This window comes from Hipposideros armiger, unplaced genomic scaffold (genome assembly GCF_001890085.2).
Source record: "Hipposideros armiger isolate ML-2016 unplaced genomic scaffold, ASM189008v1 scaffold_29, whole genome shotgun sequence".
NCBI lineage: Eukaryota > Metazoa > Chordata > Mammalia > Chiroptera > Hipposideridae > Hipposideros > Hipposideros armiger.
Genome location: NW_017731379.1, coordinates 5,943,940 through 5,958,678, shown reverse-complemented (window position 1 = coordinate 5,958,678; position 14,739 = coordinate 5,943,940). Strand labels below are relative to the sequence as shown.

Genomic DNA, 14,739 nt, shown 5'->3' with positions numbered 1-14,739 from the left:
AGAGCCAGGGGCCTAGGAGCAAAGGAGTCACAGATTAGGAAACCACTCCCAGGGAGCAGGACAAGACCCTAAAAACCAAACCAAAACAAAACAAAAACCATTCCATATCCCTGGAGTAAGGGACCCTAACCTGACAACATATACTTATCTGAATTTCAGAATTGCTATGGACCAATGCCTGCTGTGTACTCCCATCTTCTCTTCTTTGAACAGGTGTATCCTCTCCCCATCTCATCATTGAATGTTGGGGGTGTTTGGGGCAGACAACTTGTCTTTTTAGTTCCCAGACCTGTTTATCAAGAGAAATTGCTCCTAAGTTGTTGCACCCAAGGAGTCTCATTGGCTTTTGGACATGACTCAGGAGAAAATGGACATCAAGCCTGATGCCATGATCGGATCACTTTGGGGGTCTTGGGAGGGGATGAGTTTATTTTGCATGTGGGAGGTATGTGAATTATTGTGGCCAGAGGGAGGACCATAGTCAATTGCTTGCAGTAATGGCCGCAAATACTCCTCCCATCCTTATATGTATAATATATCCCCTTTGCAATGTGACTTTGCCTTTCCTCCCCTGAAGAGGTGGCATCTCTTTCCCACCCCTTGAATCTCAGCTGGCCTGTGCCTTGCTTAGACCATTAGAATGTGACCAGAGTGGTGGCGTGTAAATTCTAGAGCCTAGAGCTTATAAAGCCTTCAGCTTCCGCCCTCACTCTCTTAGAATACTGTGCTGAAGAAGCCTGGTATAGCTTACTGGAAGATGACAGACCACATGTAATAGAGATGAGCTGTTCCAGTCGAGGCTCCCTAGACCTACCAGCCAATGTTATCAGACATTTGAATGAGACCATTCAGCCTCACTTGAGTCACCAGATGATGATATGCATGTGACTGACCCCAGGCAAAACCAGAAGAACTGCCCAGATGAGCACAGCATCATGAGCAAATAAAATGGTTGATGTCCTAAGGAAGCCAATGAGTCTGAAGGTGACTTGTTACAGCAAAAGAGAGCATAAAAGATACAGAGCATTGCGTAAAAGATACATGGGATACAGTGAAATAATTTAGCATCATGTACTTTGAGTCTCAGAGGAGAAGAGAGAGAGAATGGAACAGAAGCAATATTTGAAGAAATGGAACAGAAGCAATTCTTGAAGCGATAATGGCTAAGAATTTTCCTGAACTGATAAAAGATATCAAGCACAGATTCAAAAAACACTATGAGCCCCGCAGGACAAGTATAGAGAAAACTACATTTAAGCTTATGTGAGTAAATCTGCCACCTCACTCCACTAAAAAGAGAGAAAGAAAGAGGAAATCTTAAAGCAGCTGGAAAAAAATATTACTTTCAAAAGAATAATGATAAGATTGATAGCTTCATCTCGGTAGAAACAGTGAAAGCCAGAAAATATTGGGGTATTTTTTAAGGGCTGAAAGAAAATAATTGTCAGTGTAGAATTCTGTATCCAGCAACAATATGCTTCAAAATTCTTCAAAATTCTTCAATTTTAAGAATTAAAAGTCCTTGGACTACAGCAATGCCATATATGCTGTCATGTGAACCAGGAAAACATCTGGTCTGGAGCAAGTTTTACATTTGGCAGTACTTTGCTGTTTGTGGGATATGTGTGTGTATGTTTTCAAAATATTTTGTTCATATGGATGTTCATATGTTTTCATATTCATCAATTAATATTGGTTATATAACTAAGAATGCAGACTCTTAAAAATAGACAAGGACATGAGAAAGTTAAATACCAAATGATCTCACATGTGGAATCTAAGAACAGAATAAATGAGCAAACGAAACAGAAATAGACTCAGAGATACAGAGAAAAAAACTGATGGTTGCCAGATGGGAGGGGGGTTGGGGGATGGGGGAGAGGGTGAAGGGATTGGAAAGTACAAATTGGTAGTCTCAAAATAGTCATGGGGAAGTGAAATACAGTATGGGGAATATAATCAGTAATGTTGTAAAGATCGTGTAGGGTGCCAGATGGGCACTGGACTTATCAGAGGGATCACTTCATAAGATTTTTTAGATGCCTGACCACTGTCCACCTGAAGCTGATGTAGAATAATATTGAATGTCAACTATAATTAAAAAAAAAAATATATATATATATACACACACACACATACATATTTATATTTATATGTTGTTATCTTAAAATGTGTATACATTTTTTTGGCACCCTGTGTGTGTGTGTGTGTGTGTGTGTGTGTGTGTGTGTGTGTGTATGTATTCATGGGATGTAAAGCACAGCATAGGGAATATAGTCAATGGTATTGTAACAGCTATATACGATGTCAGAGGAGTAGTAGCTTAGGGATGTTAACACTTCATGAGGGGTGTAAATGTCTAATCATTATGTTGTTTTGTACACCTGAAACTAATATAAAAAAATAAAATTAAAATATAGAGCAAAATTAAATAGCAAAACTTATTTTAGAAAAAAAGGATTTATACAAGCATGGTTGTCTATGAAACGTAAGAGCTGGAAATTATTAAATGTGAGTTAATGGCATGAAATGTAAATAAAATAAACAATGAAAAAAATAGACAAGGACATGAACTATATTTTACTCATTTCTGTATTCCTACTGATTAACGTGGTCCCTGACACTTCTGAGCATCTGCCTGTTGAAATTGAAGCAGGATAGAAAAAATGCTTACCACTTAAAAATTTGCTTTATTTCCTTCTCTAAATATAGGTTCAGTCTGAAGTCCCCGGCTCTCCTATATTTGTGATGAGACTAGCCAAACAATCTCGTCACCTAGAGGTACAGATCTTAGCAGATCAGTATGGCAACGCTATCTCTTTGTTTGGTCGTGATTGCTCTGTGCAGCGCAGGCATCAGAAGATTATTGAAGAGGCACCTGCTACTATTGCTACTCCAGCAGTATTTGAACATATGGAACAGGTATGTACATGAAAAGCTCGAATTTTTGTTTTCTGACACAGAACTGGCCACTCATTCAGTTGATATACCTATCTGAGCATAGTGGGATTTCTAGCAGTGATTCTGGATAATTGCTAAGATTATATTCTTTTCCAGTGGAAATAATTCTGTTGTTCTCCCTCTAGGAGGGTTGCCAATGAACATGTCAAGCTCTGAATTAGTTAATACTTTAAAAAAAAAAATTCAGTGTACTGGTTTGAGATAGGGATAAAGAAGAGAAATCTTTTGGGATTTTTAACCTTATAGGTTTTTTGTTGTTGTTGTTGTTTTTAAAACAAGCTCATGATAAGTAGATAGTTCCATTTTTTTAGATTGATTAACCTTGAGTCCTCAGATAAATTTATTCAAATCTAGTATCTCTTAAAAGATCCTCTAAGCATCTTTAAAGTTCACATATTCTATTTATTTATTTTTAATTTTATTGAATTTATTAGGGACTATACTTTTGTATAGAAAAGAATCTCTGGGCAGTCTTGCAGATCCCTTGGAAATACTAGTTGTAGTTTAGTGATCTAACATGGTCTTTTCTGGAATTGTGACTCAGTCATCACCTTATTGGACATATATTTTGTCTTTTTTTCTCCTGAGTTCCAAACAAGCTAAACATATGGAAGTTTAATCTGTGTGTGTGTGTGTGTGTGTGTGTGTGTGTGTGTAAGTAAGTGTGTAAGTGTGTAAAGACACAGTCATTAACTGCTGTAATAAAGAGAACTTCCAAAATACCTTGACTTAAATAAGGTATAAATTCTGTTTTGCTCCCATCATAGTTTAGAGATGAGCTGGTGCCGGGGACCCAGGGTTATTACCCTGCCCTTCACTAGAAGAGAGGTCAGCAGACTACAGCTCACAGGCCAAATCCAACCAGCTACCTGCTTTTGTAATAAAATTTTATTGAAATACAGCCATGCTAATTTATTTATGTAGTATTTATGGCTGCTTTATCACTGCAGTGACAGAGTTGAGTACTTGTAACAGAGACTATATGACCCACAACACTGAAAATAATTACTGTCTGTTCCTTTACTGAAAAAGTTTGGCAACGCTTTCCCTAGCATGTCATCATCTTCATGATCAAAGCTAGCTCACAAGAATATGAGAGGGGTAGAGGATATGGAGGGCAAGCATCTAAAAATATGTTCTAGAAATCACACACGTTATTTCTGCTCACATTCCATTGGACACAATTCAGTTTCATAATCACATCTAGCTATAAGGGATGCTGGGAATTGTAGTCACTAGCTGGGTGGCCATATACTTAGCTGAAATTCAGGAGATTCTATTACTAAATGGATGGCACAAAGAAAAATTACTGGAGGGCAGTTAGTAGTCTGTGCCTCTGGCTACCCATTATCCTTTCACACCCTTATTCTTACTCTTAGAACATCCTTAGCCTTTCCCCAAAGAAGACAGCTCGAAGTCCAAGATCTCTTAAGTATGTACCATCCTCACCATTAAATGTGGATGTGGCTTTTCATTGGCCAATGACCTAAAATACAAGTTATCTACCTTTTGTCATTCCTCCTTTCCCCCATGTACCCAGTACAGAGTGGTGGAATAAGAAACAGGATAAGTCCCATGTGGAAAAAAGAATGAAAAATATACACTAATCATTGGTCCATAGCAATTATAAAATCCTTCTAGGCAGGAATTGTGATGATTTCCTGCCATGTAGTAGGGTAACCTCAGTCAGCCCTCTGGCTGCCCCCGGGCTCTATGGAAGCGAATCCCTTGCCCATTGCCCCTTAAGTCACCTGGCTTTGTTCCCTGGGAAGTTCTTCCCCATGTCATTGTCTCTGTGACTAGGCTTTGGAGACTGTGCTTCTTTGGCAGAGCTTTCACAGCTCACTTCTTGCTGGTGCAGGATTGGGGCCACAAAGATGACTCCAATGATCAATCACAGGCTCCTGAAGGTCAGGTGTGTGGTTTGTTTACAGTTCCTTGAAAACTTAGTATGTTTCTGGACTGTTTGCTTCCAGCTTCAGGTGGGAGTAACACATCACAAGATTTCTAGATAGAGTAACTTTTTTATTTGATCTTTGACACTGGGTTGCTTCAGGGTGAGAATCGAATCTTCTGGTTTCAAGCACAAAAGCAGTGGGTTTTTCACATTCTGACTTTTTCTAATCATTTTTCTTAGGGCTTAGTTGGTGTGTTCCAGTTACTGTAGGACACAGTTTAACCAATGTTTTGTTATACCTAACAAGGAGGTCACCACCCTCCAGCCTGCAGTGTCTGTTCTTTCGCTCCTCACTACCTTGTTGCTAAGCCAGCATCACATGTTAATTTTTTACATAGCAGCATCCTACTTGAATTTAATAATTTCTGTATTGATAAGGTGCAGGTTAACTTGTTGTAATAAAGAGGTCCAAAAAAATGCAACCCAGATAAGATAGAAGTTTATTTTTCCTTCCCTTCATATTCTGAGGTGAGCTCCCCTGGGCTGGTGGGACAGTTCTGCTCCATCAGGCCATCTGGGGATTCAGGTTCATTCTGTTTTGTGCTGCCATTCCTGGTATGTTTTCATCCGCATGTCTGAAACTGGCTTGTACTGTCATGTCCATGTCCCAGTCCATGGAAGGGGAAAAGCCAGGAATAGAGGACAAACACTTCCTTTTCAAAATGTAACTCAGGGGTTTTGTATATCACTCACCAATGCTGACATGGCATTGGTCAAACCTTTGTCACTAGCTGTGAAAGAAGTTGGAAAATCTAGTTTCTAGCTGGATAGCCATGTTTTAGGAAGAATGCTAGGAATACTAGAAACAAGGTCTCTGAAAAATCTGCCCCAGTGTTTTTTTTTACCTGTATGTGCTTATGTCTGATAGGTTGCCTGTGATGCTAAGTGAAAAACACTGTTTTCCTCCAGCTTAGAATTGAGTTTGTCATCCTTGTGCAGGAAACTTCTGTAATAATCAAAGGGTGAAATTGACTCTCCTGTGGCTAAAAGCCTTTGGTGGCTCTTAGGAACACTAGATATACTAGTCAGGGAGAGGCTACAGATAAGCGGTGGTCCACTAGCTGGACAAGGTGAGATACTTATGTTTGCTTATCTTTCTTCTTTGAGTGTGCGGTGAAACTTGCCAAAATGGTTGGCTATGTGAGTGCGGGAACTGTAGAATATCTCTACAGCCAGGATGGCAGCTTCTACTTCCTGGAACTGAACCCTCGGCTACAGGTGGAGCACCCGTGTACAGAGATGGTGGCTGATGTGAACCTCCCTGCAGCACAACTCCAGGTGAGTCACCCTGATCTTGGCTTAGAGTGTTGTCCTGAGAATGTCAGAGATGCCTGAAAAACTGGCTTAACTAGTGTCTGAGAAGAGAGGAGCACCTCCTATCTGAGTCTCCTCTAATGTTCATCTCTCATGCTGGATGGGTTGGGACGTGTGGGTTGATTACCCTGATGGGGTACAAATCTAGGAATATTAGTCTGTTTTTCAGCCAGACGCAGCTGATTAAAAACTATCACATTTTAGAAAGAAACTTTAAAAATAGTATGCTTTATTCAGTTGTTTTAATTATCGAAAACCTGACAACTTTGTAACTGTCCTCTACTCCTTCTTACTAATGTTCTGTATTGAAGCAGTTCTACATCAGAGTGGTGGTTGAGGGTTTTCCGGGCAAGACTGTGGCAGCACTCATTTATTTTTATAATGTTTAAAGTGCTGTCTGTCAATATTATTTTCTCCATTTAGCCCCTTAAACAAATGTTACGGGAAGCAGTAATAACTCATGATGAGGTTTGATATTGTTTGCATCTAATGTATTCTTAGCCCACATTGAGAAGCCTGGGTTCCCATTAAGGACACAAGATTTATTTCATTTTATTTATTTGTTTGTTTGTTTGTTTATTTACTTATTTATTTTCTTTCTCCAGTGGTTTGTAGGCATAACTGTGAGATGATTATGACATAATTAGGACTTTTTAGCTGTCTGAACTTCTTGGATAGCAACCAACACTGACTCTTCTTCCCTTGAATATTTTCATTCTGATCCCTTGATGGAGAAATGACAATAGAGGGAAACTCATGTCTATTGCATTAGGAATTTGGGGACTTTTTTAGGAGTGGGAAGTATTTAGCAACTTACCTGGATGATATATTTTGTTTCAAGTAACTTCGAATTACTTATTTGATGAGTGTAGAACATAGACTATAAAAATAGCACGTTTTAGGTGGTGGCTACTAAAATGAAAAATCTTGGAGGCAATCTGTTAGCCTCCACATTTTAAGGAAAGTAACTGAAAAATGAGTGATGTGTGTTTTATTACCTTTCAGATTGCCATGGGGATCCCTCTGTACAGAATCAAGGATATCCGTATGATGTATGGGGTATCCCCCTGGGGCGATGCTCCCATTGATTTTGAAAATTCTGCTCATGTTCCTTGCCCAAGGGGCCATGTTATTGCTGCTCGGATCACTAGTGAAAATCCAGATGAGGTAACCCATCACTTAAAAGGTTTACATTTTTTGTGGACATTAATATTGAGATGGTACCTGAGGGCTATACTTGTGAACTATTTTAGGACTCTCTGCAGAGGGAAATTTATAGAGGTTTCATCAGAGCAGACAAAGAAGTGAGCACTGCTCCATTGGTCATGTCATCCTACTATAGTCACTATAGAGTCCTCAGAGGCACTGGACATTGGCTCTCAAATCTTTATGATTTTTGTGCATCTTTTCTTCTTTTGTGTATGATTAACATAAAGCTTAAACAATAAATATGTAATTGTCCTCTTCCTTGAAAATATAACATGGTCTCTCCTATTCTTCATTCTCTAACAGGGTTTTAAGCCCAGCTCAGGAACAGTTCAGGAACTGAATTTCCGCAGCAATAAGAACGTTTGGGGTTATTTCAGTGTTGCTGCTGCAGGGGGACTTCATGAATTTGCTGATTCTCAGTTCGGTCACTGCTTTTCTTGGGGAGAAAACAGAGAGGAAGCAATTTCGTGAGTATAATAGCATTTGATTGCATTAAAAAATAAATCTGTGCTAATCTTCAGTGAGGGTGTGAAAATGGGAATGAGAATAAAGTTATCTGCTACAAAAATACTAATATGAGCAACTTTTTGAAGAGATATGCCTTCAGTTGTACTTGGATTCATGTTGTGTTAAATTATGCAGTGTTTGGTAGATGTTTTTCTGTTTGATGTTTGAGCCTTTTCAAGTATTTTAGCTTCCAAATATTTTTGATAAACTTTACAAAATCGATTGCTTTAAAGATATCATTTTCCCATGAAAACAGTACTGTTACTAGAGGTAGGGAGGTTCTTGACCAAGAGTTTGGCATCATACAAATGATGTTATTGATCATTAAAATATAAGTATAGCTGTAAATGTCCTATAGTCATTTAAAATAAGAAAATTAAACTGCTCGTTACATACAAAGGGCATCAGGGAACTGTCCCCATTGCTTATATAAGAGACTTTCATGTTCTATGAAATATGCACACAGTTTATCCAAATATAACTGGTATATCATGTGTTACTAGTTAATATTGTATTAAACATAAACATTAAATATTAGCTTAATAGCAATTTTGCTTGCCTAAAAAGTAGGGGTCTAGGAGGTAATTTTGACAGTTTAGATATTTTAGAATATCGGAAATTGAACTCATCCTATCTATTTTTTAATTGTCTGTATCCTTATACCAAGCATTTAATACCATTCCCTGACCTTTAGACTGTACACATAGACAGGTAACCAATAAGTATTTATCAATAATGTTGTTTTTTTAATAATGTTTTTAGAGTATGTAAGTCTCCATTTTTCTCTATTTTGTCCTCTATAATTCTTCCTATTTATTCAAAACTATAAGTGGAGTTTTTCAAAATTAAAACAGTGCCGCCAGAAAAACCATCTGGTATATAAAGTTGCCCTTTTTTTTCCTTTCACAGTCACACTCTGCTTTGCCAACATGAAGGTTTATGCTAGAGCTTGCACGTCAGTGGCTTTCCAACCAGTCACAGCCACAGATGTGTTTGATTGGCTTACAGCATGTCAATGTTTTTAAAACGGCCAATATTTAAAAATTGGGAGATGAAAATAAATATATGGATTTCTGCCTTTTCTTTAAAAATGGGATGATAACGACAACATTGGTTTTATATTCCACTTGGCAAAAGTTAACTAGAGCTTTGTGTGGCTGCTTCTTTTAGAGGAAACATGAACTGTCTAGTGCACACAGCCTCCATCCAGTATGACTCATTTACACTCATTTACATTCTCAGAGTGGCCTCTGTTGGTATTTGGGTTTACAGTCCTGATTAGGCAGACCACTGAGTATTTTCTGCAGTATACAGCCTATTACTTCGTCCAAAGGCCTCGTTTTTTATTTACTGACCTGATCTGTACATTTCTCTAACTAGGTGTAAAGCTAGCTAGGTTAATTTTTAGCATATTAAAAATATGGTCTCTAAATAAGCTTGCTGGTTTATTCCTTCATAACATTCTTAATATTCATATTTTTATTCTTTATATACTTTTTCATATAAGTCATAATATTCTTGTTCTCTAGGATAGCCCCAACCTATATTTCCAGAATTATTTCCCATAGATTATAACCTAAATACCTGAGAACAGGACCATGTCTGTTTTGTTGCTGCCGTATCCCCTGAGCATAGTTAAATGTTCAGTAAATGTTTGCAAAATGAATGGATTTGCCACTAGTTCCTGTCCTCGTATTCTCTGCTTCAACCATAACGTTCCATGAACACAACCCGTATTTTTCCCTTCTTTCCCTTTGTTCTTGATATTCCCTCTGTCCATTTATTCCTTCACTCCATTAAAAAAATAAAATTGCTGAAAATCTTCTGGTTATAGCAATACAACGAGGACCAAAACAGGGAGGGTAGGGTCTCTGCCCTCATGGAACTTTAGAATCCAGAAGAAGAGAGGCAAACAGTTAAACACAATGTAATAAGTTGTTCTGTATGATAGTAGGATTACATAAAGGTGATATAGGAGCATATAGCTGAGTCAGCTAACTCAGCCTAGAGAGGGTCAGGGAAGGTTTCCCAGACGAAAGTGGCGTCTAGACTGATATCTGAAAACTATGTAGGAGTAAGCCAGGCCAAGAGAGGACATAGAGAGGAGGGCAGAAGTGGGACACTGAATAAGGTTCTAGGCCAGCGGTTCTCAACCTTTCACAGGGGTCGCCTAAGACCATCGGAAAACACATATTTTCGATGGTCTTAGGAACCGAGACACGGCTCCTCTATCCATCTCCAGGCCCACATGCAGATACGCCCACATACGAGTGAGTACCCGGCGACCCCTGTGAAAGGGTCGTTCAACCCCCAAAGGGGTTGCGACCCACAGGTTGAGAACGGCTGTTCTAGGCTGAAGGACTGCCTGGACCACCTGGAGTAATATTCCTGTCCCAGTCCTATTCCCAGCTGTACTTATTCCATGTCAGATTCCACATTCCTCATGAAATCATAGGGAGGGGTATTTTCTCCCTTCTTAGAACCTCTCCAGCACTTGGCTTATCTCTCTCTACTGGCATTTATGATATTCTACCATGTATTTTAAAAGCGATTATTATATCTGTATTCTCTCTCCCTTATGCGCCTACTATGTGTCTTGAGTCTGTGAGATGCATAATGAGTATTCGTTGAAGTAAGAACCTGCTCTGTGGAGGATAGACTCTGGGCAGAAATATACAGGAAAACCCCATAGTATTTGAAATTCTGTTAAGATAAATAATTTTGCACTTAATTGGGAAGTAAAAGTAATGAGCAAGTCATTCCACAGACATCTAAAATGCAACTTAAAAAACCTCAGATGATGTATCAGGGCTTATACCTGACTGCACCCAGCCAGTTGCCTCATTGTATGGAAATCTTTAAATTAAGGTCTTAGCATGTGTCAAAATTCATTGAACAATATACTTAAAATAAGTATATTTTATTATATGTAAGTCATACCTTAATAAAATACATAAGGTCTAAGGAGAGGAGAATTATTCTTTAATTCGAGTTAGCCATCAATAAATGCTTAGAATGATGTAAACCTAGTAAGTGAAAGCTGAGGGTGGTTTGCACAAAATTTGTTCTGTATGCCATATAATAAAATGCATGTGATTTGTTGATGCACTTATGGTAATATCAGTCAGAATTCATAAGTTTACTGACTTCTTACAAATTATTTTGTCTGGAATGCATGTGAATGAGCACACTTATATTTGCACCCTCGTTTGTTCTTTGAACTGCCTCTCTCCCCGCCCTCCTAAGAATCCAAAGGATTGAAACGATTCTTTTTTTTTTTTAAGCTGAGCCATCCTGGTACCTGTTGGCAGCTCAGCAGCTGCTTAGCTTGGGCCGGGACTCAAACCGCTGTTGCCCAGAGCTCGCCCTCTTGAGCAAGCTCTTAACTAACTGAGCCACTCGGCCAGCCCCCGATTCTTTAAAATGATTAAAAAACACTAAAACGTTTGTTGCTGAAACAGGTCTGCTTCTGTTCTTCTCCCAGAAACATGGTGGTGGCTTTGAAGGAGCTATCTATTCGGGGTGACTTTCGAACTACAGTTGAATACCTGATCAAATTATTGGAGACTGAAAGCTTTCAGTTGAATAGAATTGACACTGGCTGGCTGGACAGACTGATCGCAGAAAAAGTACAGGTGTGTATTTCTCCATTTGTACAAACAGCTTCTGGGACACGGTTTTTATAGGCTTATGATGTGATCAGTCTATGCCACTAGATAAAATTTATCTGATTCTAATGTAAATGGTTCTTGATCTACTTGGAAAAAATCTAGGAGTCAGTGTAATTTTAGCACTGTAGGAGTTCTTGTACCTGTGTCACACAGTCATTTTATATGTTCTGGCATTACTTCCTGGGGTACATTTGAAGAGAGGCTTACGGGGATTGAGATCCTTTCTTTTTCCTCATTTGATGTGAAACCTAGCTCAGCGTTACCAATTTTTACATCTATCGACCCAATGCTGATGATGGAGGCCTCATGTAAATCAACAGAGTTACCTCTTATTCCTGAATTGCTAGGTTATTCTAAATTCCCCAAGATTTTATATAAAATCATTAGATTCATGTAAATTTACCTGAAGGGCCAATTTTGGTTCTACACGGTTTTGCTTTGAGATTATTAGTAGTTAATCTCTGTACCTTTTTGAGTTTATGTCTGACAAAAGCTTGTTTTTGAGCTGCTCTTTGATTGGCTCAGTGGAAATCTTAGGGAGAGTCAAGGGAAAGGTGTTTTTCAACTCTCTCCAAATGAGGCCTCTATTCAAATGCTAAAAGTAAATGTGTTTTCCTCTCAAAAATCATTTGGGCCATAAGGATGGAGATTCTTAATGCTAGCTGTATCTTCACAGCAAATTTGAGCCTGATTTCCATTGAGAGACCATGGTGCCAAGTAAGTGACCATGCTTTCGATCTACCCTCTTTTTCTTCCTTTCAGGCAGAGCGGCCTGACACCATGTTGGGAGTTGTGTGTGGGGCTCTCCATGTGGCTGATGTGAGCCTGCGGAATAGCATCTCTAACTTCCTTCACTCCTTAGAAAGGTAGGCTTTGTTTCTCGTGGGCTGGGCAAGCTGACCAGTGGTCCTGAGTACAGGACTAAAGTTCAAAGAGCCATTTATTCTTCTCTCTGTTTCTGGACGCTTGTGAGTGCTATCTGTTATTCACTGACCACGGAGGCAGGGGAGAGAAGGGATATAGGAGTTTATGACAGATTATTTTGGGACTCTCCTCCAGTTCTAGAGCTTAGCTTATACCACAGTTAGAATGGGTAGCTTTTTAAAAACGGGGATCCTGCTGAAGTCAACATTCTGTTCAGTACAAGCATCAAACCTCTCCAAACCCTAGTGATAAAAATCGGGTGTTTCTCTCTAGCATTGAACCCTAAGTATTTCATATATTATCTGCAACACCTTTCAGGAATCAATAATTGACGCTGATAGTCAAGATGACCTCATGAGTCTTCCAAGTAGAGGATCAGACTGTATGGGGCTCAACTAATTTCTAACACTGGCTTTGGAGACTAAGCCCTGCCTCTGAGTCCCTGGAGGAATGGTCCAAGGGGCTAATCATTGTAAAGCACCTTAATCACAGGCATTTTATTTCCTTCTATGTTTAGACTTCCATCAGCTCCCTTTTGAGGTGTCTGAAAGGAAGAAAAGAAACGAAATTTTAAAAATTGAACTGAGATTTCACTGTTATTCAAGTCTAACGATAAATATCTTTCACTTTTTTACTCTCATGGACTAAAACCTTCAGCAGCTCACATTACCCCTCTGTATGAAATCCAAAGCCCTCAGTGTGACTTTCAATTCCCTGTATACTTTGGCACCTTTTTACTAGTCCAGTCTTACTAATTTCTATTTATCAACATCCAATTTCTATGCCAGTTAAATGCTGGTGTACAAATGTGTCATACATAATCTCCTTTACAAACTCTCCCACCTTTTTAATATTTTTTATGTATTCTTAAAACTTACACTTTGAAATAATTTCAGACTTATAGAAGAGTTGCATGAATAATGTATACAACTTCTATATATTCTTCACCCAGATTCACCAATTATTAACAACTTGCCTCGCTTGCTTTATCATGTCCTCTCTCTATTATTATCAAAGGTCTCTCAATAATGTTTCCTTTCTTGGCAGTGTCCTTCCCTTCCTTTTCTCCCCACCCAGCCATGCCCTACTGCATTTTTTTTAAGACCCCAAATGAACTCCCAGTTGACAGGAGTAAATGAGGGTTGGTTGCACTGGGGTGTTTTTCTTCGTTTACGTTTTAATTTATTTTTAAGAACAGGTTTTGTATTCACATAGTTCAAAATTCAATAGGCACAAGAAGAGTGAATAGTCTCCTTCTTACCTCTGTTCCCTGGCTACCCAGTTTCCTTCCCCGTCATCACCCTATGTTACCAGTTTCTTCTGTAACCTTCCAGACATATTGTACATTTATATACATATACATGCAATAGTTGTCTCTTCCCACTGCCTATTTTTTTTAAAACACAAAAGGTAGCATACTCAGGAACTGTTCTACACAATTTTACTTGCTGTTTTTCATTTAACAGTGTATTTTAGAGAGTATTTCATATTAGTACATAAAAGGCTTCATCTTTCTTTTTTAATGGCTGCATAATACTCCATTTTATGACTTTGTCATAATTTATGTATCCGTCCTTTACTGATGGTCCTATAGATTGTTTCCAGTCTTGCTATTTCAGGAAATGCTATAAATGTTTTGAGATTCCCTTATAAACTTTTAGAACTTTCTAGAAGTCATTGTCTCTAACATTATTGTTCTTTCAGGGGTCAAGTCCTTCCTGCTCATACACTTCTGAATACAGTAGATGTTGAACTTATTTATGAGGGAGTCAAATATGTCCTTAAGGTATGCTGAACCCTACCGAAGCCTACGCCTTACTTTTTATCTCTCCTTGTTAGCTTGTTTCCTTTAGGTCAAGAGATGGGGAGAAAGTTTGGTTTACTGCAGGGCTGGGTGTAAGTGACATTACAGTCATTGATGATTTTTCTGAAAATGTTTTTGTTGTTCGTCAACTTCATGTATACAGCCAAGACATAAAGGAGACAGAGAACAACCAGACCAGGGTCTCTAAGTATCTCAGGTCACCTGTTTGCTTACAGCAGGGTTAAGCCATGCCCACAGACACTGATGCTAAGAGCACCAGTGCCATGAATTTCCTTTCTCTCTGACAGATCTTTTTTACATATATATATATATATATATATATATATATATATATATATATATATATATATATTTTTTTTTTTTTTTTTTTT

The 14,739-nt window shown here is 38.5% G+C and overlaps 1 protein-coding gene across 1 annotated transcript in view; it reads left to right on the top strand.

The window, feature by feature from the left end:
• ACACA (acetyl-CoA carboxylase alpha) overlaps positions 1-14,739 on the top strand; it is a 368,135-nt gene that overhangs the window by 192,101 nt on the left and 161,295 nt on the right. The window contains exons 12-18 of the mRNA XM_019636609.1: positions 2,713-2,922; positions 6,026-6,196; positions 7,238-7,399; positions 7,745-7,908; positions 11,433-11,583; positions 12,382-12,485; positions 14,248-14,329. Coding sequence (XP_019492154.1) covers positions 2,713-2,922; positions 6,026-6,196; positions 7,238-7,399; positions 7,745-7,908; positions 11,433-11,583; positions 12,382-12,485; positions 14,248-14,329 — 1,044 coding nt within the window. The remainder of the gene's footprint in view (positions 1-2,712; positions 2,923-6,025; positions 6,197-7,237; positions 7,400-7,744; positions 7,909-11,432; positions 11,584-12,381; positions 12,486-14,247; positions 14,330-14,739) is intronic.